A 24,177-nucleotide genomic window follows, 5' to 3' on the forward strand; every position below is an offset into this window, starting at 1 on the left:
TAAATGCATTGCTGCCGATCGAGACGAGACGAGGCGAGGCGAGGTGAGACGAGGAGTTGTGGGAGGAGTGGCAGGTATCTCTCGACTCATAAATGTGGCAATAAAACGATTTCACTCTCTCTCTCTCACTCTTCGTTCTCTTTTTCTCTCTGTCTCTCGCTCTGTTAAAGCATAGGAAAAATGGCAGCCAAGGGACACGCGTTTTAGCTGTGTGCAACAACAGAAGTGGCAGCAAACAGCAATTTGTTTGCAGCATTGTTATTGAGACAAAGTCACTGATTTTCAAGCTCTCGTTCTCGTTCTCGCTCTAGCTCTCTCTCTTTCTCCTTTCCATCGCTCATCGCGCACAATGATGTTGCAATTATTGAACCTTCTGTATTTTCAAATTTCCATCATTAATAACACAGGCGGAGACCAAGGTGAAGGCGAACATGAACACGACAACGACAACGATAATGTTAAGTACACTGAAAAAAAAAAGACCAAATTATAAAATCAAAAATTTTAATCTTAAATATTTAGTTCTTAAAATAAGAACATTTTAAGACCATATTACTAATTCTAAGAATATTAATCTAAAAAATCAAGTTGTTAATACAAGAATACAAATCAAAATACAAAAAGAATAAAATGTAAATAAATTAAAATTAAAAATTAAAAAAAAAAAATATAAATTTAAAAATCATTTTTATTTTTTTTATTATTTGACTTTAATTTTAAGAACACTTAATCTTAAAATAAAAACTTGGTCTTACTTGAAATGTTCTTACAACCAAGATGTGTTTTCTTAATTCAAGAATTTTATGTTCTCGATGCATTGTTTAGACCAAAACTCTTAGTTTTGAGACCAAAATCTTGATTTCGAACCTTTTTTTTTATCAGTGTACATATATGTATATACATGAGGTTGAAGATGATGTTGGCAGTCGGAGGACGCTGTGACCATTAGCGAGTTTCGGCGGAATACGCGTGAATTCGTTTTGTCTAACAATGCGACGACTCACTGAGCGCATCAATTGAAGGGAAATGCGGAGGGAATTTTCAGGAATGCCAAAACGCCGCAGGTAACACCCTATAAATGTAACCATCTCTCTCTCGCTCGCTTTCTTCAACAAGGTACGCGCACCCATTAACGGTCCCAGCAAGGAGCCGAACCTTAACATAAAGATCACCTATAATTATTCATCTTGGGTGGGGAGCGGAGTACAGCTGAGAATTCTCCTTACCATATCCATGAGCAAGTCCAAGGCAATGATCTCGCCTTGGGACCGCTCACTGTGTTTGTCAACGCAGATGCTAATCACAACATTAGACCCGTGCAGATTCCACTTCAGATTCTCGCACCGCCTTGGAGAGTCAGGGAATCAGAGAATCAGCGAAACTGGCAACTGAGACTCGTTTTCGAGATTCGTTGCGCTCGCCGGCAACAAACCCATCGATTCTGGCTGCTTGGGCTAACCTCGTGCCCCCTCTGGCGTATCCGTAACTCAAGGATATCCGTAATTGCAATTGGATATACGCTTAAGTATCTCACTGTCCTTTACTTTGAGTTTCCGGCTTGGATGAAGCTGTCCAGCTATTTGCCAAATAGATAATTATTTGTGACTATTTAGCAGCAGGTTATCCAGCTGGAGAATTGTAGGGACTCCAGTTTGATATCCGACTGAGCACCCGAAGGTGACGATCGTCAAATGTTGGGTTAACCAACTAACGAAGTTCGATTAGTTGCACATTGAACAAGATCGATTAGCTCAAGTACCTTAACTCAAGGATACGAAGGGAATACTCTTTTAATAAAGAAATTAGTTAATTGAATTGTACTTCTCTCTGATATGTCTTAAAATAATTACTTCGTTAGAAGTATGGTATAAGGAGTAAACTTATAGGATAGATTAAAGTTTGATTATTAATTAAAATATAAGGATTAAAGTATGTGGATATAAGGGTAATGGAGTATACGTTAAAGTGCCCAATTGTATTTGTAGTAATCTAAATATTATTTCAATTGAAATAAATTAAGACTCCTTTCCATATTTAATAAAAGCAGCAGATACTTTATGTAATTTGAATTTACTGTTAACTAAAGTGAAAATTAAATCAAAGAAAATGATAGTGTATGCATCATTCTACAATCGTAATATTTGTAATATTATTATATAACATAAACTTTAATTGATCAATTAATCAATGCATTAGATAAATTCTTAAACACAATTATTAAAATTTGATGCTGATTAAGATTCAGTTTATATTAAAATTGAGCTACTTTAAAAGTAAGTACTTTGAAAGTACCATTTTTCTCTAGATATTATTATTTTCCTTAGGCAAAATGAACTCAAATTAAAATTAAAAAATTGAAACAAATAAAATTTAAAATATTTTCTCAATGAAATAGGAAAGTTCTTTTCAAGTATGAAGAGTATATGTTTTTATAAAGATTTTCAGCTAGAAAATATTTAATAAAATGTGCTAAATTTGAAACATATTAATGGTTATTTTAAAAATTATTTTGCTGGGAGCTTAGTAAGGTAATCAGTAAAGATCATCAGCATATCGATTATTTGGAATCTCATTAGATTACTTATACCAAAACTCAGCTCCCAGGGGAACTTATCAGCACTTGTGCTACAGTCGAAAGTGTCCCCAATGTTGTCAGAATTTTTGAAACCCAAATCCTGGTACGTTTACGAGTGTTTGGCCAAAGTTTTGTTGTCAAAACGAAACCAAACAATCTTCAAATGACAAGAGTGTGCGGTTCAATAGGAAATCAATGGGAAGCCACTCGACTATCAGATCCAAAGGAAACTACTGTTTAAAGGCAATCGAAATTAGTTCCTCGAACTGGAAATTAGCTCTAAGTGGAAGCATGAGTAGATGTTTGAGAGTGCAACAAGAAGTGGCTTGCAACACACACACACACACTCACTTAAAGTGGAAATTGCAACAGAAAACTGCTGCTTAGACCACCCAAGTGTAGTTGAAGTAGTTCAAAGTTCGGAACCTCATTCGAATTCCGAAATATTTTAAAGGAACTACAAAAAAATAAAATAAAAACAATGAATAAAATTTTAGAAATCCATAATAGGGAAGAAAAATATAGTAATCATAAATTAGCAAGATGACAAGATATTAAAATTATTTAAATACACGCCGGAGAAAGGCCTGAAAAGAAAAAATTAAATATGAAAGGCTAGACATCCCTCCAATAAAATCGCCCGATTTTTTATAAAATATTTTTGATTTTCAAATATTTTTTTGATATTTTTTTCTTTTCTAATTTTTTTCCTAATTTGGATTTCCTAATTTTTGTTTCTCTAATTTTTGTTATCTTAATTTTTGTCTTTTTAATTTTTAATCCCTAACAAAAGTATTATTAATTTTGGTTTCCCAATTTAGATTTCCTAATTTTGAATTTAATAATCTTTTCTTCCGAATTTCCGTTTTCTGAGTAATATTTTTCGACATCAAAATTCAAAGTTCAGTTTCGATTGTAGTAAAATATCCAATGATTTTTCCCAGCAAATGCAGACACTGTGGCATGCCACTTGTGGCAAGGAGGAGCAGCTCCAATTTGAAGACGTAGTAGAAAATTCAACTGCGACAATTAGTCTATCTCAAGGCGTATGCATATAAACAAAGTGCAACAGAGTTTTCAGAATTGTTATCGACAAAGGATTTGGCATCGTGTTACAAGCAGGGTAGGGCTGGGCAGGGCAGGGCAGGGGAAGGAGGAGTAGGAGTTACTTTTGTGGAACATTACATAATTTATGGATAGCGCCGCACTGTAAACATACCAAATGACCGTATAATGTAATCGGAGCAAGCGATGTCGACTCGACGGTCAAAACTAAGTACTTGACACTACACTACACAGAGCAGAGCCGTGTTCACTGTGCGGTACAGTGTTTACAGTGTTCACTGTAAAGTGGCGCTGAAGGATCTGGTGGGTCGCACATGTTTGCAGTCATAAATCAGTGAATGTTATGGCTGACTTGGCTTGTCTTTCATGTCATTTGAAAGACGCATTTTCACACTTTTCGTCGCCCCGTAATTTGAATACTTTACAAGCCTTCACTGGAAACTCAACGAACTTCAAAATTTGAGTTCAGCTGAGTATTATTAATTACACACTTGGATTGGATTTCTAGCTGTGAGCAGTCGCTGATTAGAGCTGTAAACGATATGCCCTCGGGGTCCATGTATTGTATATATATATTGTATTGTACCTATATAGATAGGTCAAAGAGTAAGACAACTATCAATGGGTGGGCGGTATCATTAATAGCGCTTTAATTAGACAGCTTCAGGTTCAATAGATCGACAGCTCAACGGGTGTCAATAACGATTTTTTTGGGCAAATTGAAAAATTCAATGAGACGCAGAGTTGAAATCAATTAGGCCTCGAATTCAAGAATTCATTAATAACAGCGTCGTTTTTTGATTGGACAACTCTTTGTATCCGCCATTTGCCGCCCTCGGGCCATCGACGCCATATTGCTAAATCACAAAATCAAATAAAAGCGAAATAATAAAAAAGAAATAACAAAAATGTTAAGAAAATATGAAAATCAACAGCCGGCAAAATATGAAAGCAACGCGACTTTATGACAAACGCGGCGGCTAAAATCAAAGTCACGAAAATCATAAAGGTGTTTGTTATTGTTGCTGTTGCTGTTGCTGTTTTTTTCCCTGTGAGTTCTCTTTTATTTTTGTCGTTTTTTATTAGATTTGGTTTCAACGCGATTTTGCGACATTTCTGTGGCAGTTGCTGTTGTTGTTGCCAGTGCTTATCAGCTTGACTCGATTTTATGGCCCACACAAAGATACACGGTCAGACAACGAGTGAGAGAGAGCGAGAGAGAGAGAGAGAGAGAGAGAGCAATGAAGAGAGATAAGCTGCCGCGGGGGCGGTCGAAGAGGAGCGCTAATGTGACCAGTAATTGTAGCTGCTCAGCCGAGGATCAATCTAATTATTTTGGCAAATAAATACAACCCTTTTCTACGGACCAAATACTAAACCCTTTGGCAATTCGCCACAGCACAACTACAAGATACAATATCTTAAAGCAACAGCAATGCAAACAGCATTAAACAGAGACAGAGCGAGAGAGAGAGAGAGAAAGATCAGTCGATTCTCGCTTAATCCCAGCTCGCGACTCCTTTTGGCCATTTTCCAGGTATCCTTCGAGTAGGCAAGGAGTAAAAGTGCGTCGCGCCCACCACAAAACGCACACAATGAGAGCGACATCACATTTTAGGGTTAGGCCGAAATGCCAACCCTCTTTCGGCTACCTGACCACCCTGTTTAATTACTAGGGTAAAGGGTACACCCCTTTTATGTTCAGATTTCTGCCTGTTTTTGGCAATGTTTTGGTTTCTGGTCGTCACAACTTATGGCCATTGCCCAATGTCCTTGGCCAGTTTTATGATCCTTTGCCGATATTTTGATATTATTGCCGTAGTCCGTGTGCAAGTCGCGGGCGTGACGCGTTTATGGTGTGTTTAGATACATTTCGCAAGCAATGCAAATCACAACAATGCCCAAAATGCACCCGTCTAACCTTGACTTTTACTTTTGCCCATCCCTTTACAATAATATTTACCATTTACTATTACTATATAGCGCATATTTACCTAATTATAAAAGTGCATTTTGTTTCGCGTCTCAAGGTCTGAAACAATTTTCTGCACTTATATTTTCACAACTTTTTGCGCAGTTTTCCGTTTTCATGGCAGCATTTTCCAAGTACTTCCCTTCTTTGGTTTTTGGAAAATCGCTTTTACATTTTATCTTGATAATTTGCTGAAAATGAGCAAATTAACTTAGAATAATTTCCAGTTATATATCAATATGCTGTTAAGTTGATTGAATTAAACTTAAATAGAAAATTTTATTGCATTAACAAATTCTTTATTTGAAATTAAATGTGGAAATTTGTTGTCTTCAATTTCTAGTCTCACTAAATTGATTTAAATAAAACACTTTTGTCCAGTCTTAAAAACTTAAAAAATTAGCTAAACCCGTATTTTGTTTTCTTTTTCAATTTTTAGACCCGTTTCTTAAAAAAGGGTAAATACCGCCCCGCAAATCGCGACAAACCACAACACCCACAGTTTTAAAGATAATACGTTTTTTATGGTAATTAAAGTTATCAATTAATATTATCTATTATCTCACTTAGCCGCAGCAAGATCGGAAAAGTACAAACCTAATAGACCCCTGTACTTTTTTTTAAGTACGGGGTCTAATTAAGTCAATACAAGCACCCAAACTTATGCAGTAGTTTTTGTTAGGTAGTAATTTATATAAAGTACTGTAACATATATTGAAATAGGTAACGGGTTATGGTCGGGATTTCGACTATAGCCTTTCCCACTTGTTTTTTCTTTGATAGTATAACTACTAGAGGGTATAATTGCCTCATTTTTATAGTGATTGGTTAAAATTTAAATAGATTTGACTAAACCTAAAATTTTAAATAAATATCATAGCAGTCCACCAAGGTCCATTATTGAGATATAATTATTAAGGAAATTATTCCAAAATTCATAGAACTACTTGAAGGTCACTCATTTTTCACCTTCTATAACCAAAGTCGGTCACAAATCGTGGCAATTGATGCACAAAAATGATGTTTAATGTGAAAAAATACCGATTTGTAAAAAGTCAAAACACGAAACAGAAAATTTCTGTGCATTAGCATTTGTGGGTCGTTACTTGCAGTGGAAAACCAGAAAAGACAATGTGACTTTGCACTAAAAAATCTAATTTTTTTCGACGAAATGTAAAAAAACAAAGTCGTCGAAGATGAAATCATAAACGAGGCACAAAAAAATTTGTCAACAATTGCTAAAAACCAGGTCAGGCCATGGGCCAAGGGACGGTCTACTTCTGCGAAGAGCAAACAAATTTTTATGGTGCAAAAAAAAAAAAGAATATAGAAGAAAAAAACGTTGAGAAGTGCAGAATGTTGTCAACATTTTGATTTTATGATGATTTTGTTTTTTGCTGCTCTCGTTGTTATATTTTTTACGCTCCAAATTTGAGCGGGACAAAGGAAGTCGAGGCGAGTCAGGCAGGTCGAGCTACTAATGTCGATCAGGGCACGGAGATCTTGACGGTTTTTATGGTTTTATGGCCTAATTGAATGTGCAGCGATGACTTCTTTATTGGTGCAGCAGTTAGCACTTATCCTTGGCCAGTTTTAGGTTTGGGCTCACTTTTTATGATGCACAGTCTGTTTCCGTTTCCGCATGCAACTCCCTTTCTCTCTTTCTGGCTCTCTCTCTCTCTCTCTCTCTTTCGTTGTATGCAAATACATGTGTGCGTGTGTGTTTGCCAAGTTAATCCTTTATGCATGTGTCGACTGTTGGAATAGCAGGAAGTTGACAGTTGCTGTCATATATCATATGTTGGGAAATATTCGGTCTGTGTCTTTCATGTGTCGCACTCGCACTCTCACTCTGACTCATCGTCTGTCTCGCTGTCCGTCCGTCTGTTTGTGTTTTTATCTATTTATTTATTTATTTGTTTTTGTACACTTATGACATGATGTTAATTACTGCGCGTGGATTTGGAATGGGCAGCGGAAAGGCGGCAATGGGAAACACTTTGAAATGGAAAAGTTCGCCGACTGTTTGCCAAGTGTCAACACGTCGCTCTTGTTGCCAGTTGCCAGTTGCCAAACCGGCCAGAAAAGCTGCCAGACAGACAACAGAACACTAAGTACAACAACAACAAACACTTACACGCGTCGTGGAAATTTTCGTGGCCAGGATATTTGATTTAGCCGGTTGACTTTACCAATTTCCCTTTTGGCCCATTGTTGTTTTTAAGAATTGGGAAAATTGACGAGAAATTATTGTGTAAATATTTTGTAATTGGCTTTCGTCGGCACGGTAGTGACATTACCATTCAGTCCCCGGGAAAAGTCAAAAACTCCGGAAAAGTGTGCCTTTAAGCTGATCCAAGTCCCAGTCGCTAGTCCCGGACTTAGTCGGTGTACGGATTTGGGTAAAACCCTCTGGCAATGGGAATGTTTAATTAATGGATTTACAGCCACAAATTTGGTAATGTGCGGTAAAACCAACCGATGTAATCCCTGTGGGAAAATTGAGAGCTCAAGTTAACATATGAAATGTCAGAGAAAACATTGGAAAATGTTGACATCTTAAAAGAAAGCTCAAAAATCTTTCTCTAAATATTAAAAAAAAAACCTTATGCCCTATTAAAATTACGTTTGTTAGAGAATTCCAAATATGTTAAACATTTTTAATTTTTTTTATTAAATTCTGCAGTTTTTATGTACTTGGCTTTTAAATCAAAATAACACGTTTCTTGGCATAATAAATCCAAACCCTATCTGCCTGTATATATGCATTGATATCAATATTTTATAACACAATATTGGATTATAAAGCGAGCACTTACTGCCTATTGATAAGAATACAAAATTTGCTTAACTTGTTTGCAATTCTTAGAAACAAATCTCTATTTTGATAAGCACAAAAACGGTGAAGAACAATTTAGTTTTATTATCAATTCTATTGCTTTAGAAATAAAAAAAGAAATATTAAAATTTTTAAATGAGCTTCTAAACTATGCTTGTTAAATATGTATTTAATTTGTTTGTTTACTTTAATAATTTAAATTAAACGAAACCTTCCGTTGACCATAGAAAATTGCCAGTAATGAGTTTTCCATTTGAAATGCTTCAAACAAGATGCTTAAACTATCAGTCAACCAATAATAGCTAATAGAATTGGTAGTTTATGAATTCCATACTAAGTACAAGTAAAGAAAATCATTACTCTTTCAATTTTCCAACAGTTTATAGCTAAAGATTAACGATTTCATGCTAAATTATGATTATATAATGCGGAAAATTATTGTAATGCATTTGCTGTAATGCATTAATTTGCCATTGAAAATTGCTGCACTCTAAGAAAAATGAAGGAAATTGCAGCAAAGAAAAAAAATTGATATAGAATAGTAATTTTGAATAAACCTAGGATAAAATTTAATTTCTCATTGATTACTTAAATATGTAATTACATTTAGGAAAATAAATATATTCGGATCTTCTTAAACATAATTCTAATCATTATTTTTCTGCATTTTTAGATTATTATTGAAAAGAATTATTATTACCTAAATGTGATGAATGAATGAAAAAATATTGTTAAAGTGTTACATTGTTGATAACAACATTCAAAAATTCAAGAGTTTCTGCCATTTGATTTTTAAAATTGTTGCATATTCATTTAAGTGTAGATATTTAAAGATAAGTCAACTGTAAAATTATCATAAATGATGTGATGCAAAATGGTAAAAGGTAAATGGGCAATAAAGCACCTTATTCGCCCACCGAAAAATGAATTTTCCCAACATTTGCTTTGATGAGGCTAATTGAATTTTCTGTGGAAAGTGTAAAACGGGCAACGGGAAACGCGAAACGTAGAAGGCAGTCAAAAAAGTGATTTTGTGATTTGTATGGCAAATTAAAATGTAAATGAAAACGAATCAGGCACAAACAGAAACACATACACACACACAGACAAAGACAAAGACACATCCACTGACGAAAAGGGCAGCAAGAGGGACAATAGATTACAATATCCTGGGGCGAGGCAAAGAGCAGCACGAGCAACAACGGCAGCAGCAGGAGCAGGACACACAAGTCCAGCTGGCCGGGGCATGCGCCTGGGTGGGATGCGGGTCGGCTGTAGCCTGACAGCAGAAGAAGCGGCAGCAGCGGCAGCAGCAGCAACGGCAGCCGACAACGGCGTCCGACCATCAGCTCAACGGTTTCCGCTTGTTTACTGCCAGTGAGCAGCGAGCAGAGCGAGAGACGATGCCCGGCCCGAGCGAGCAAACGGAGCCGAACACGCGCACAGAGTGCAGACATCAACAACAGCAACGACAGCAACGACAGAAACGACAGCAACAGCAACAACAACTGAATAACAGACGAAGAAGAAATAACAAAAATAACAACAACCAAATAAATACTGTATACGGCAGCCGTTGGGAGTTGAAATCAACCAATGGGAACGCTTCGCAGGGCAGCAGGTAGGCGTGTACGTATCTGCCATTTCCAAATAAATTCAACCCCGACAACAACAGCAACAGCTACAGCAACAGCTACAGCAACAGCAACAGCAACAACAACAGCTACAGCAACAACAACTATGCAAAGGCAGCTGCTGTTGGTTCGCTTCAAAACCGGTCGACGACGCCGCAGTTGCATTCAGTTATTAACGAGCGCTACTCACAGCTACAGCAACGGCAGCAGCAACAGCAGCAGCAGCTACAGCAGCAAAAGCAGCAGCAGCCACAGCAGAAGTCACTTCACTCACTCAACGCACACATACACACGCACACAGGCAGTTCAACGGAGAGTGAGAGAGAGAGAGAGTGGCACACGCACACAAACACACACACAGTCACATTCGGACTCACTTTGCATTTTCACAAGTTTGAGTCGGAGAGCGCAGCACACAAGCAGCATTCAGTTTGAGTTGAGACGTTGTCGTGGGCACGTCGCAGCAAAGAGAAGAGCGCACAATATCAACAACAGCTACAACTACAACTACATCTACAACTACAATACAGCACAAAAGACGTAAAGCTATAGAGACTACAAGTAACAAAATACAGAAAACGTTTTGTGCAAGTGACAGTGCCACATTTAAACAAGTGCTAACATAAATAGAAAGAACAAATAAGCAGAACCAAAAATAAAAAAAAGCAGAGAATATGTCTTCGACTTCGGCCTCGCCCATCAGCAACATAACCGTGGACGACGAGCTTAACATAAGCAGAGAACAAGGTAAGCATTAAAAACAAATATGAAGAGCCGACGGCAAAACAGAGAGCAGACTGTTAATACAATTAACAGACTCTAATATTTTAGAATTTCAATTTAAAATGTAAATTAAATTAATTTGTACCTTTTTTTTTTGCTAGATTTTGTCGAGGAGGATTTTATAGTTATCAAGGAGGAGCGCGAGAGCAGCTTGTCGCCCATGTTGACGCCACCGCACACGCCCACCGAGGAGCCACTACGTCGTGTTGGCAACACTGCCACAACAGTCGCTGAGGACACGGTGGCAACACAGTTGCACATGCGACACATGGCGCACTACCAACAGCAGCAACAACAGCAGCAGCAACAACAGCAGCAACAGCATCGTCTCTGGTTGCAGATGCCACATCAGCAACATCCACATGGTCACTATCCGGTTTATGCTGCCGCTGGCAATGCTGATCCTGTGTCTGTGCACCAACAGGCATTGCTGATGAATCAATGGATACGCAATGCTGCCATCTACCAGCAACAGCAACAGCAGCAGCAGCAACAACAGGCGGCAGCAGCAGCAGCAGCGGCACAGGGACATCATCATCATCCTCACCATCATCATCATCCGCATCATCATGTGCATCCGCCAACACATGGCCATCCCCATGTGCGTCCCTATCCCGCTGGACTGCATAATCTTCATGCCGCCGCTCGTCACTTTGGTGTCATGCCCAATCTGAAGCTGAGCGGTGCGGCAGGAGCAGGAGCAGCTGGTGCCGCAGGTGCAACTGGCAGCAGTCGCCCCAAGAAGCAGTTCATCTGCAAGTACTGCAATCGCCAGTTCACCAAGTCCTACAATCTGCTGATTCACGAGCGAACTCACACGGATGAGCGTCCCTATTCCTGTGACATCTGCGGCAAGGCCTTCAGGCGTCAGGATCATCTGCGGGATCATCGTTACATTCACTCGAAGGAGAAGCCCTTCAAGTGCAACGACTGCGGCAAGGGATTCTGCCAATCCCGAACTCTGGCCGTGCACAAGGTCACCCACTTGGAGGAGGGTCCACACAAGTGCAACATCTGCAATCGCAGCTTCAATCAACGTGCCAATCTCAAGAGTCATCTGCAGAGTCACAGCGAATCGGCAACCACCGCAGCAACAGCAGCAACAACAACAACAGCAGCAGCACCAGCACCACCACAATCACCACCAACACTGGCGCCACCTGTACAATTGGTCAGTCCGGTTGATCTGTCCTCATCGGGTGGTGGATCCACCATAGAGCGACCCAAACGTGCACTTGGCTTCACCATTGATGAGATCATGAGCAGATAGACCAAGAAATTTGCAAATGCTATTTATTGGTTTTATGTTCAGGATGCAATCACATCCAGAATGCTGAGCACCGCCAGGCATGGGAAGTGTCTGGCCTGGAGAGGGAATCATCTCAGCAGCTGCAGCGACAGCGACAGCAGAGCGATCGAGTCCAGATCAAAGGGATCTTCACAATCCCCAGTGAATCCAAAAAGGGAAGGTCATCCAAAATCAAAGGGAAAGAGTCACAAAACTAGCCCAATCGATGCTATATAAACCCAATCTTATATAGCTAACCGATTTGAGCTACAACTGAATAATGAATGCCAAAGCAAAACATAAAGAATATAACAGTAAATGAAAGTATTGCGATCAATTCCAAAATATGGCATGAAAGAAAGAGAAAAACATACAAAGAGAGCGACAGAGAGAGTTCTTCAGCCACAAGCTAACTGTAAAACTATAGTTTAATCATAATTAATAACTTTATTTATTTAAAGCTAATCGTATGTACCTTATAGCTATAGCTAGCCGGATTCTTCAGTTTGTAATTTGTTATTATACGAGAACACCAATACCAAGATTCCCATAGAAACCTCAGACCTATATCGGTTATACAAAGACTGTATTATTTAAGCATAATATTAATTTGTTTTATGTTAATCAATAAATATATAACAATCAATTAATTGTTCGATCGACTCGTTAACTTTAGTTAAGTGTTATAAACTTTTTCGTACGACAATTTTTATGATTATTTTAAAATAAAAGTTCTATACTTTTATATATCTAGGCTGACTAAGCACAAAGACAAAGCGATCTCATTATCGTAGTTATGCATGTATATAGTATGTATATAGTCTATAGTATATGAATATGATAAAGAATGAAAGATATCGCAATATATAGTATATATATAGTAAATATAAATGAGCAATTGCTTAAACTGAAATTCATTTTATTGTTTTATTTAATTTTTTGGCAAAGTCATGTCGAGTGGGTGGAAAATAGACTTCAGGTAATTTGGTTCGTCTAGATACGAATCTGCCTATCATATTCAGGTCGTTTCTCTGCAAAGAGGTAATGCCGTTTTGGATGAGTTAAAGCTGGCATAATATTAAATAGATGAACTTGGAATTCTTAAAATTGTAATAAGTAATATTGTATTTTGAAATATTTTAAAATAAAAATCTCCAAGTACACATACTAATCTCGGAAATATGAAAAATGAATTTTTCTGAAATCCGATACATATTGAAGAAAATAAAGATTCTTATGAACAAAATATAAAAGAGTTATTTAAAATTCTAGATTTGATTGGCATTGAAATATTATTTTTCTTGATTTATTTGTAGCATTCTTTCTTTACATATTTAAATTCGTTAAAGCCCGATATCAAAATCTAAAAATAAATAGCTTTATTTTGTTATTCTTTATAAATACTTCCTCAGTCGCTTATTTATTAGAAAATTATCGCATATTTCTATAAATATGTAGTTATTTTTTTTCTTTAATTAATTTTAATTCCCTTAACGCTTTCAATTTAACTACATTTCCTACTTTGAAACATTTCGATGAAAGATGTCATAAATTGATATGGTTTAAATTGGAAAAATGTCAAAATTGTATTGGGCACAAGCATAACTCAAATCGGTTCATATTTAAGATGTTTCTATTAATTTGCAAGATTCCTAATAAGCAGATCAGTTGCTCTAAAAGGCAACTCGTCCACATTTAAAACTGTCGCAATCTTTAATTTATGGAAACTCTTGAATTTGATGTTCGCATTTTTGTTTATGTTACGAGTATTGTATAAAGTATACGTGTATGTATAGAGTATTGTTCAGGGTGTGGTCGACTCGATGTTCTCTAGAAGACGATAGGGGAACTGGCACAGTGGTTAGGAACGTGCCAAATGGTCAAATATCAATACAATTGTCTATTGTTTGCACTGTGGGTTACATTTCTGGATCAACCATTGAACTATTGGAAATTTCTTAGCTATTAGCACGCGCAGTACCAGGAATTGTCTTATACTTTGGAGACAAGATTGCGATCTATTCTTTTAATTAAGGTTGAGGTTGTACCTTTTTTTGGAATAGAAGCCCGCATGCCACATTGAGAAAGGTCTCTTTACTTTTTGATTGGTTCAGCTGCCAGCTCATTTGCTGCCTCAATTTTGGCAGTTGACACTGCCATTATGGCCATGTACAATTGATTTTGGGCCAACTAACTGCTCTCAACAGTCGACTGTTGACTGTCCACTGTCCACTGTCGATTTCCAACTGTCAACTGTTGCAAAATGGAATGGTATTGGATATTGGCATTGGCATTGGTATGGGTATTGATGTCTACATCGCATCAGCTGTGGCGTCCTAGGTGGCAAGTAACCGGGGACGCGCCCTCCTGCCACGCCTGCCACATCCCGGATCTATCTAGCCTGTGGATAGCCTGTGGATCTGTGGATCTGCTCTGGCCAGTGGGCTTGGCCAGCCTTAGAGTCTTATCTGCTGGTCAACCAAAGAACTTGTTGCTGTTTTGGCAACAGTTCGCCGCAGGACGCACATTGTGGCAAGGATGCAAACTGTGGCCGGGTTCATGTACGCATTCGACACACATTGTCCACAAACAGGGCCATAATTGCACGAATCCGCACTGCGTACAACCAAAATATTTTGTGAAAGTCACAGCGGGAGGCAAGGACACAGAGATAGACAGAGAGACAGACAGAGAGACGGGCAGACAGACAAGGATATCTCTCGGCCTGAGTCCTGTTCTCAGTTTGATGGATATATTGTCGCCTTCACTCGCACTGCCAACGGGGTTTTGTCTCAGTGTCGTTTTTAGGCCACAATTAAACGCATCGGTTCCGCAACTAGGGTGGCATCTACATTTTTATTTGTATTTGTGTTTTGTTTTTTCTGTTGCTGCCACTGCCACTGCCACTGCCCCTTCCCTGTCCCTGATTAAGCAGCAGGCATTGGCCAACGTCTGCCAAAAGTGAGCCATTTGTTGCACCCCTCAGTGACTGCTCAGGCAACCCTCGAGGGTTGCACTTTAATGACATGTATGTTGGTCGATGTACGTGCTACGTTGGCTCTAACAATTGGCCACATTCCGGGGCACGTTTCGCACTCCAAGCGGCCTTGCAAGCGACCACCCAGAACTGTTGTAATGAAGCTGCCTCTTGGCTCAATTTGTGCGGCAATTAAAACGTTGCAAATCGATTTGCCGCCATTCAATAAACGACAGCATTAGAAATGGACGCCATTTTTTCAATGCTGCACATTGATAGCCACCACGCAAAGACAAGAGGCTAGAGGCAATAGGCAAGAGTGTTGTGTTGCCACAAGTGCTGTGAGTCAACATGATCACAATCATGAGTTGGGAGAGAAAGAGAGATGATTATGATGACAGCATTCCTCATACCATCTCAATCTCAACTTGTTGCTCAAGTGGGCCAAGCCCAAAACTTGTCTCCGGTAATTGTAGATTGTCTACGCTGTCACCTCGTGAAGTACTCGCTTTTTGATCAGCCGACGCCTTTTGCAGTGAAAACCACACAACAGATGCCACATGCCACATGCCACTTGCCATCACCTCAAGTCATTTAACCTATTATTAATTACTATCAACTCTTTAATGGCGCAGCTAAGAAAATCCAGAGATTATTTTAATAAATATCAAACAATTGCAAAAATACATGTTTTTAAAATACATTTTATTTATTCAAAATATTTAATAGCTTATAAGTATTAGATACCTTATTAATTTACGATAAATGAAAATGTTTAGAATTTTTATAATTATATGTAATTTGAGTTTAATAGTTTTTCATTCATTTACTTCATAGTGCTAATAATTCTAATAGTATAATAGAGGCGTAATATAATTATATACATTGTTATTTTTACATGCATATGTATAAATAAACAACGTTTTTAATAAAATAAAGCTTGAGTCTAGTTTTAATTTAAATTTGAATCATTTTATCCATCAATAATTACAATAACCACAAATATATATCTCACATATATTTAAGCCAGAATTTGCCTAACTCAATTAGGTTAAATTCTAAACTATGTTTTTCAAAATTTTAATTTTATTCATCATTTATTTTATTCGTTCGCGTATTTCTGTTTTATGCTTTAAAGATCTTTTATCATCTTGAGTAGCATTTTTCTGCCTAGATATATTTTTAAATAAATTCCGACTTTGATTTTTTTTATTATGATTACCTCTTGTAATTTATTATTGTATTATAAAAACATCCATCAATTTCTATCTTTACTGTCTTGCATTTTATTTCATATATAATCTTATTTAATTGTTATTGCAGAATCTTGTACAGTAATTTACATTGATTTTACACCTTTAATAGCCATGAGCCTTGAGGCATTCATCCGTTAAATTACAATTACTGAAAAAGTAATTTCTTTTTTAATAAAAATATTTTTTTTGACTGTTTATTGCAAACAACGGTACTTTTCTTTTTGACTTGCACATGCCATGTGATATTTAGCGCATTAAATTCCATAATTAACAATGTGAGCGTTTTTTAGTATATACAACTTAAAAAATAACCGATCAATTTTACTTGATCTTTTTTCGGGACATGTAGGTTTAATTACTAATCAAATTAAAAAGCATATTTGTGAAAATATTAAAATTGAGCATTTTATCACTAAAAATTGTTGTCATTTTGTCATCTTACAGGTAAACGAAACCTTTTACACAGTTTCTGAGCTCAGTTTTGATTTCAGAGGCCCAAATTCATCATAGAAAAAATTATTTGATTTATTTCTGTTCATTACTTTGATGACTGGGGCTTAGAGGGTTAACCTACTTTTGGTTGACATAAAAAAAGTGTATTTAAATAAATAAAAAAATAGTTTAACAAAATTGGTGTGCCTAAGCCGTTGTATTGCACTCCCCTTTCTCTCATAATGCAGAGACTTCTAAGAATTTAGTCCAACCCTTTAGATGCACTTTATACATTTTCAAGATTTCCACATTTCCGCACGGTAGTTGGACATGTCACAAGACGACATTGTTGTCGTTCCCTAATTGCATTACACACGTTCTTACTTAACAGACAAGCCCCACACACACATACACACACAAGCACACACATACCCACATGCATAGACAGAGAGATACGTACTATGAGATACTTGTGAAAAGTATCTGTAACTCACTTTGGTTACGAAGTCTGACACAGTTACTGTTCTTAAATGTCTCGCTGGGTGTTCCATGTTGCATTTTATGGTCCCCTTTCCCGTTTCGAAACCGAACCCAATCACAGTATCAATCCTGCTGTATATCTACTATTTTGACACTTTTGTTTTGCCTAAAAAGGTGTTTTAAATACTTATAAATAACTTAACTTGGCCAAGTGAGAAACCCGGACAATACAACTCGAATTGGTCTAACAATTTAATCGCTAGACGAATGCACCTTATCGAGAGGGCTCAATCAGTGCGTCGGGGCATTAATTGACACCTAGACCTTAAAACCTTAAGCCCGATAGATACCATGGACAGGGGACTGACGCTCTGTCAATTAGTTGCTGAATTTATCGCCAGGCACAAATCAGTTTTTTTTTTTCTTTTTTTGGTTGGTTGAAATTTGTTACCCGAAAACGTTGTAGCTAAAAGAGCGATCAATTTTTATTGTTAACTAACTAGGGAGGTCTCACTTCTCTTCTCGTCTCTTCGCTGCTCTTCTCCCCCCCCCTCTCTAATACTAGTCGTATCGTGTGTAAGCCAAGCACTTATTGAGAACTTAATTGAATTACCCAGTCAAGAAACGAGGGACCCGCACCTTGTCCCCAAGGCGTTCTATGTCTTTGTCTGTCTGACTGTCTATCTGTCTGTCTGTCTGTCTGTCTGACTGTCTGTTGTTGTGGTCCAGCAAAAGACAAAAACAAGCAGCGATAAAGATGAAACGTTCCTGGCTCAGACTTAGTACCAGTCTCATCGTCCATGGTTCAAGTCTGGCTTGGACTTCAACTGGAGACTGAAGACTGGAAAAGAGAGAGGGAGAGGCAGTTTTTTCTCTTTAGTTTGCTGTCTTGAGGCAACAACTCTTTTCTTTGTATCGCTTTTCACTTGTGTATTTCTTTTATTTTCATCTCTGTTTTATTTTTATTCCCATTCCCATTCCCATTCTCTGTTCTTTGACATTTTAATGCGCCCGTTGGCGTTGACGCCTGACGCTGATGGTGGTCACTTTTGAGCTGGGCACACTTGAAAATGGTGTGATAGCAATAATCCGATATAAATAAGACATTATAAGCGATCGGGCGAGAAACGGACAATCGACAATGAAGAGACTTGGACAATAAACACAAAATTTATTCATTTGTTGTATGGATTACAAGGAACTCACAATCCATGGGCGACGACATGTGGCGCTTCTTACCAGAATAAAAATAAAACTAAAAAAGCTTTGATTTCGAGCTGAACTCGAAAAACAAATAAGAAATCTGAACTTGCATATGATTCATTTGGACCCACCGCAGACGCATCCTCTCATCAGTCAAACTCAAGAAAAAAACTCAAGAAAAAAAGTGAAAACAATGGAAATGGCAATGGGATCACAATTCTTCTCCTCGACGGTGTCTCTCTTTTTAGCTCTCATGATCGATTGATTTCATCGATTATGGCACAACAGTCCAGAGAGTGAGTCGAGGTTCCATTCTCAATCCAAGGGTTTTCAGAGTTTCCAGAGTGTCTGCTGTGTGTTGTTTGTTTATTTGTTGGCATCTCCTACACACAACACATGATCAATTACAAGCTGTGCCTGCTCTCCCCTCTTCTGCCGCCTTCCCTCCTTCCCTCTTTTTCTCCATGTGCTGCCCACGCTCCAAGCGGTTTCATGTCTGCGGCACAGCTTCTTTCACTTATTATTAAAAGTAACAAATTATTTTCAATTGATTTACACGCTGCCTCAGCTCAGCAAGCAGTTGAAAAGCCCAACAACACCCGCGCACCCGTAACTGACCCTGACAAAGTCCCCTCTTCACCCCATCCCTCTCCCCACCCATTCACTGCCTGTTGATTAACCACTCACTGGGAACATTTAATGTGTAATAACGATTTGTATCTGGGCACAAAGTAGTTATGTTGAAATTCCTTGGACCAATGCCTGACGATCATTAATCATAAGAATGTGAATCTTTCTTTTCTTTCAGCTCGACTCGCACACCTACAACAACAACAACAACAGCAACAACACCCCGGCGTTCACATGGCCTCCTCAGAGAGTCGGACAGAGAGAGAGAGAGAGATGGAGGCGGGAGCAAGCGAGAGAGATACCGGGTCCGGGTTCGAGTCCGGGTCTCAGGCCTGGGTCTTGAGGTTTGCCGAACAATGATCATGCGCTATGCCAAACGATATTTCATGCCCATAAACGGTTAGCGGTCTTTGGATGTAGTACATCAGGTTCCCCCCAACAAATCTCATGCACTGAGAAATAAATATTAGTGTGAATCTTTTATTTGATTTAAATGACTTTGCTTGAAATTAAGCTTAAGCTATCCCAAATTATACTTTTCAGAACTTTTTATTCTCTTAATTTTAACAATTTTAAATTTGTCTTTCAATCTTATACTTTGTTATATTAATCATTTATTGTTTACACTCAAACTATTTGTAAACGTATTAAATTACAAATTTAAAATTTATTTTCTGCACTTAGCACACAAAAATTAAACTGTTTCCTTTTACGGAGACTGTTTGTGTTTTCTCTTTCAATTCAATTTATTTACTCTTTATTTTTTTTCAACCTACGTCATATTATTTTAAAATAATTGGTCTTTTTGTAAACCCTTTAAATTTTACTTTCTAACTTGATAAGTTCTTTTTATTCTTCTCATTTAATTTCAAAGTGCTCTATTTAACTAAATAGTCAAGTACAATCATGAGGAAGTTCAACTTATCATCTAAAATATTTTTATTTTAATTATACGAACTAATTAACATTCTTTTTAATTTTTTAACAACTTTTTTTTAATACCTCTTAAATTTTCCCCATATTTAATTTATTTTCCAAACACTTTCTTAAGAAGTAATTAAAAAAAATTAGTTTTGTCTAAATACTTTGATTGAATTTATTATGTCAGTAATTTATTTTTCACAGTGTAACTTTAAGTAAGCATCATCTTCTATGCACCGATTTAACGCCCCGACATTTACATATGTCTGTGGTGTGTGCCCATCACCCCCACATTCCCCCATTCCTCTCCACTTCCCCTCTCCCACTCTCCCACTCTTCAAAACCATCCCAATCCTCATTGGCGTTGGCGTTTGTTGCAGTACGTGCCTACAAATTATGTTTATTCACGTTTACAAGCCTCTGACATGCACTCGAAGACGAATCTCGATCCTCGAACCTGGAACCTGGAACCTGGAACCGGGAACTGGGGACTGAGAACTGGGCATGGGGTCTCTTCGGAGATGGAGTTCTGGTTCTTCTCACCGGGGTGTCCCCTGGCATCAACGTCATCGTCATCAGTCGCATCGACAGCGACTGCGTTTGGCATTTTGGCTTTTTGGGTGGGTGACGGTGCCGACGTCATTCCCGCTGCGTCTTCTTTGGATTCGGGTTCGGGTTCGGAATTGGGATTGGGGGTACACAAGCTTTTTGGGTTCGTTGCGCTTTCTACGTTAATTTGTTAACAACAATTCTGGCATTTGTCTGTGCACTTCTGTGTGTCGCCATCAATTTTAGCTTGATCATCATCATCATCAAGTTGCGTTGTGATCATTATCATATGCTAATTATCACCTTAAGAAATTTGTGCACAGCTTCGAGAATTCGCCAAATTGAGTGTTAAGCAAAGATTAGAGGGAATTATTTTCATTGAATTGTCGGAGAAATTAAAAGCAAATCAAAAGTCAATCAAATTAATGATACTCATATTAGCGGGTTTCAGTTAATTTAAACAGAATTTTGTATTCTTTGAAGATTTACGACAGAAATCATTAATTTTAGCTTGAAACATAACTTTGTGAAGGTTTTGGTGATTGAAATTCCTGAATTATAATTTTTATTTTATTTGAATTATTGTATAAAATATTATTCAAAGCGTTAAACGATTAGAGTGATTGTAAATTGTGTACCATACATATTACTATATCTATTTATATTGGATTAAATACTTTAGCATTATTAACAGATAAGATTTTATTTAAATTGCTATAGAAAATTTGGTATATACTTATATTTGGTATGTACTTATATTAATTATATCAATTATGAATTCTAATATAACTAACTGACAGATATTTTGGAGAATATTTATAAAAACAAGTGGGAAAGGCTATAGTCGAGATCCCGACCATAGGTTACCTGTACTTATTTCTATACATAAACTAGTCGGAAAGGCTATAGTCGAGATCCCGACCATTAATATATATAAAAGAACTTTAACGAAAATAATTATTTTGCTCTGAAAACTTTTATTCGCCATAACTGCCGTTCAACTTGTCCGATCCTAATGCGATTCAGTGGGATGATAGATAATACTAATAGATATCGTTAATTATCACAAAAATCGTAATATCTTAAAAACTGTGGGTGTAGTGGTTTTTCGTGATTTGCGGAGGCGGAGGGGGCGTGGCTTAAATTTGAAACAAACTTGATCTGCGTGGGGTTTATAGAAGTCTGTGAGTGAAAGTTTGGTATCTCTATCTCTTATGTCTCTGAGATCCTTTTGTTCATACGGACGGACGGACGGACAGACGGACAGACACACATGGCTATATCGACTCGGCTATTGATGCTGATCAAGAATATATAAACTTTATAGGGTCGGAGATGCCTCCTTCTCCCTGTTATATACATTCCAACGAAAACAATATACCCTTTTACTTATTTTTTAAGTAACTGGTATAAATATATATATATATATATATATATATATATAGAAAAAAATTTAATTAAAATTAACTGTTCTATGCAAGAACCTTATATAACAACTTTATTTTGAACTATTATAAGAAGCATTATTGATATCAAGTGTTTTATTAATTCAATCAGAAAATTGGGATAGTTTTATTATTAGCCATCTGAAATTCCTTATAAATGGTTCAATGAAAAATGTTTGAAATTATTTAAATAAAACTAGGGCTATAAGCCGGTTCTAGCCAGTACCTCGCAGAGCCGATTCGGTTTGAGTTTATAGACAGACTGAGCCGGATCATGGAAGGAACCCTTGAAATTGTTAAAAAACAAAAAAAAAAATTTATACAATTTTATGATTTTCTAATATTACGCAATTATTTTAGACTTCGTATAAAAAGATAATTATTAAAATTTAATTTTCTTAAAATAAAAAATTTAATTGGCTTAAAATGACGAGAAAAATTTTTTTTTTTTAAATTGAGCCAAGGTTCGAACCCATACCTTGGGTTAAGGGGATCCAGTTCACAACCCGAACCAAAGTCTTGCTCTTTAAACTTTAACAAAGTTTTGGAGGTTTACAGCCTTAAATAAAACTACAGAAATTCAATTGATAATTGGCTAATAAAGTCGATTTCAATTAGGTTTCAAGTGCTGTTTTTATGTGAGGTTGGCTTAATAAAATAATAAAAATATTTAATGTGAACTTTCCCAGGCCCTGTCTCTACTCTATACTAGTACTTTCTCTCTGAACCTATCTTAGGATATCACACACGGCTTGCAACACCTTTGGGCTCACAGCACTTGCAAGTGTCTGGCCACAACGGCTGTTGTGGATGCCCCGCGGTTGCATGCGGCAAGCAGCAGTTAATGCATAAATTAGTTAGACACCACATCAAAACTAGGAGGGGAAATCATAGTTCATGGAGATACCCAGCTGCTTGGATCCAACATTTGTGTATGACTTGGCAGTTGGCTTAGAACCGTTTTCCATTTTCACATGATTATGGGAACAACGGCAACAACAACAACAACAACAATAGCTGCAACAACAACATTAGCTGCAACATCAGAAAATGGCAATAAGAACTTGCAACTCACAAAAAACATGGCACTCCATCGCTTAGTTGCATATGCACAACACACACACACACACACACACACACATTCAAATACTACCTTGCCCCTTAAAGTTGCCCCAACTAATTTGAAGCAATCGCAAGTCCATGTTGCCCATGTTGCATGATGCACTGCAGCATGAGGCGATTTTTATGTTAAGCACAAGGAATTCGGGCTATTAGCGCCAAAGGATTTTCTCATGGTTTAAAAATACTCAACGTGCGACAAATTTGGCCGCCGGCCATGTGCAGCACGAAAGCTGAGCACGCGGAGCTCGCTTGCCACACCAGCGCACATGGGGCATGTTGCAGGGACTGGGGCAGCGGCAGGGGCAGGGGCAGGTACCATAAAGGCGGGGGCGGTGACGGTGGCGGAGGCGGAGACGAAGTCTGACCGGCTGGACAAGCCACAATACATCTGATTGCCGGCAATTGCGGGCGGTGCGGTTGGCAGCCAGTTGTTGTTGCCGTGTGGCAAGAGGCATGAAACAGGAGGCAAGGGGCAAGGGGCAGCGGTGTGCTTTATGGTCAGCAGCCTCGACCGGTCAGAGAGCTGGCATACAATTTAATATTAAAGTTGATAAACATTTTGACCACGGCAGTTAGTAAGCAAACGTACGATCCACCTACTCGCCTTCTTTAACGGCAGCCGTGGCAGCAGCAGCAGCAGCAGCAACAGCAACTGTGGCAGCAACAGCAACCGCCATCATCATCATCAGCAGCCTCAGCAGCCTCAGCAGCCCCAAGTGGACGTGACCCGACCAAGTCGGTCGTTCAGTCTGGCAAAATAAATTCAGAAACTATGCCACTCTCAGTCGCAGTCGCTGCTGCAGTCAACGGCACAGTCAACGGCGCAGTCAACGTCGCAGTCACTGTCGAAACTTGCCAACTGATTGCGCCACAGATTCGCACTTAGTCAGTGGCTCTGGCTTCGACTGCGGCTGTGTTAATACACAAAAGGGGGGGAATCTGGGCGGGTGGGGGACTGGCAAGGGTAGACAGGGGGCGTAACGTTTCGGGACATAAACGGGGGCGT

General features: G+C 38.0%; 1 protein-coding gene across 1 annotated transcript; it reads left to right on the forward strand.

Moving 5' to 3' along the window:
* The first annotated feature begins 10,269 nt into the window (after positions 1 to 10,269).
* LOC117781809 (protein odd-skipped) lies at positions 10,270 to 12,831 on the forward strand. Its single transcript, XM_034618675.1, has 2 exons — positions 10,270 to 10,832; positions 10,970 to 12,831. The coding sequence occupies exons 1-2, from the start codon at positions 10,760 to 10,762 to the stop codon at positions 12,136 to 12,138; spliced, it is 1,242 nt and encodes a 413-aa protein (XP_034474566.1). The 5' UTR covers positions 10,270 to 10,759; the 3' UTR covers positions 12,139 to 12,831.
* The last annotated feature ends 11,346 nt before the right edge of the window (positions 12,832 to 24,177 follow it).

This window comes from Drosophila innubila, assembly GCF_004354385.1.
Source record: "Drosophila innubila isolate TH190305 chromosome 2L unlocalized genomic scaffold, UK_Dinn_1.0 4_B_2L, whole genome shotgun sequence".
Taxonomy (NCBI): domain Eukaryota; kingdom Metazoa; phylum Arthropoda; class Insecta; order Diptera; family Drosophilidae; genus Drosophila; species Drosophila innubila.

Excerpts from the sequence above, each read along its gene's own strand:
- LOC117781809 (XM_034618675.1), top strand. The coding sequence starts at position 10,760 with ATGTCTTCGACTTCGGCCTCGCCCATCAGCAACATAACCGTGGACGAC. Across the intron at positions 10,833-10,969 it reads TAACATAAGCAGAGAACAAG|ATTTTGTCGAGGAGGATTTT; the intron begins GTAAGCATTAAA and ends TTTTTTTGCTAG.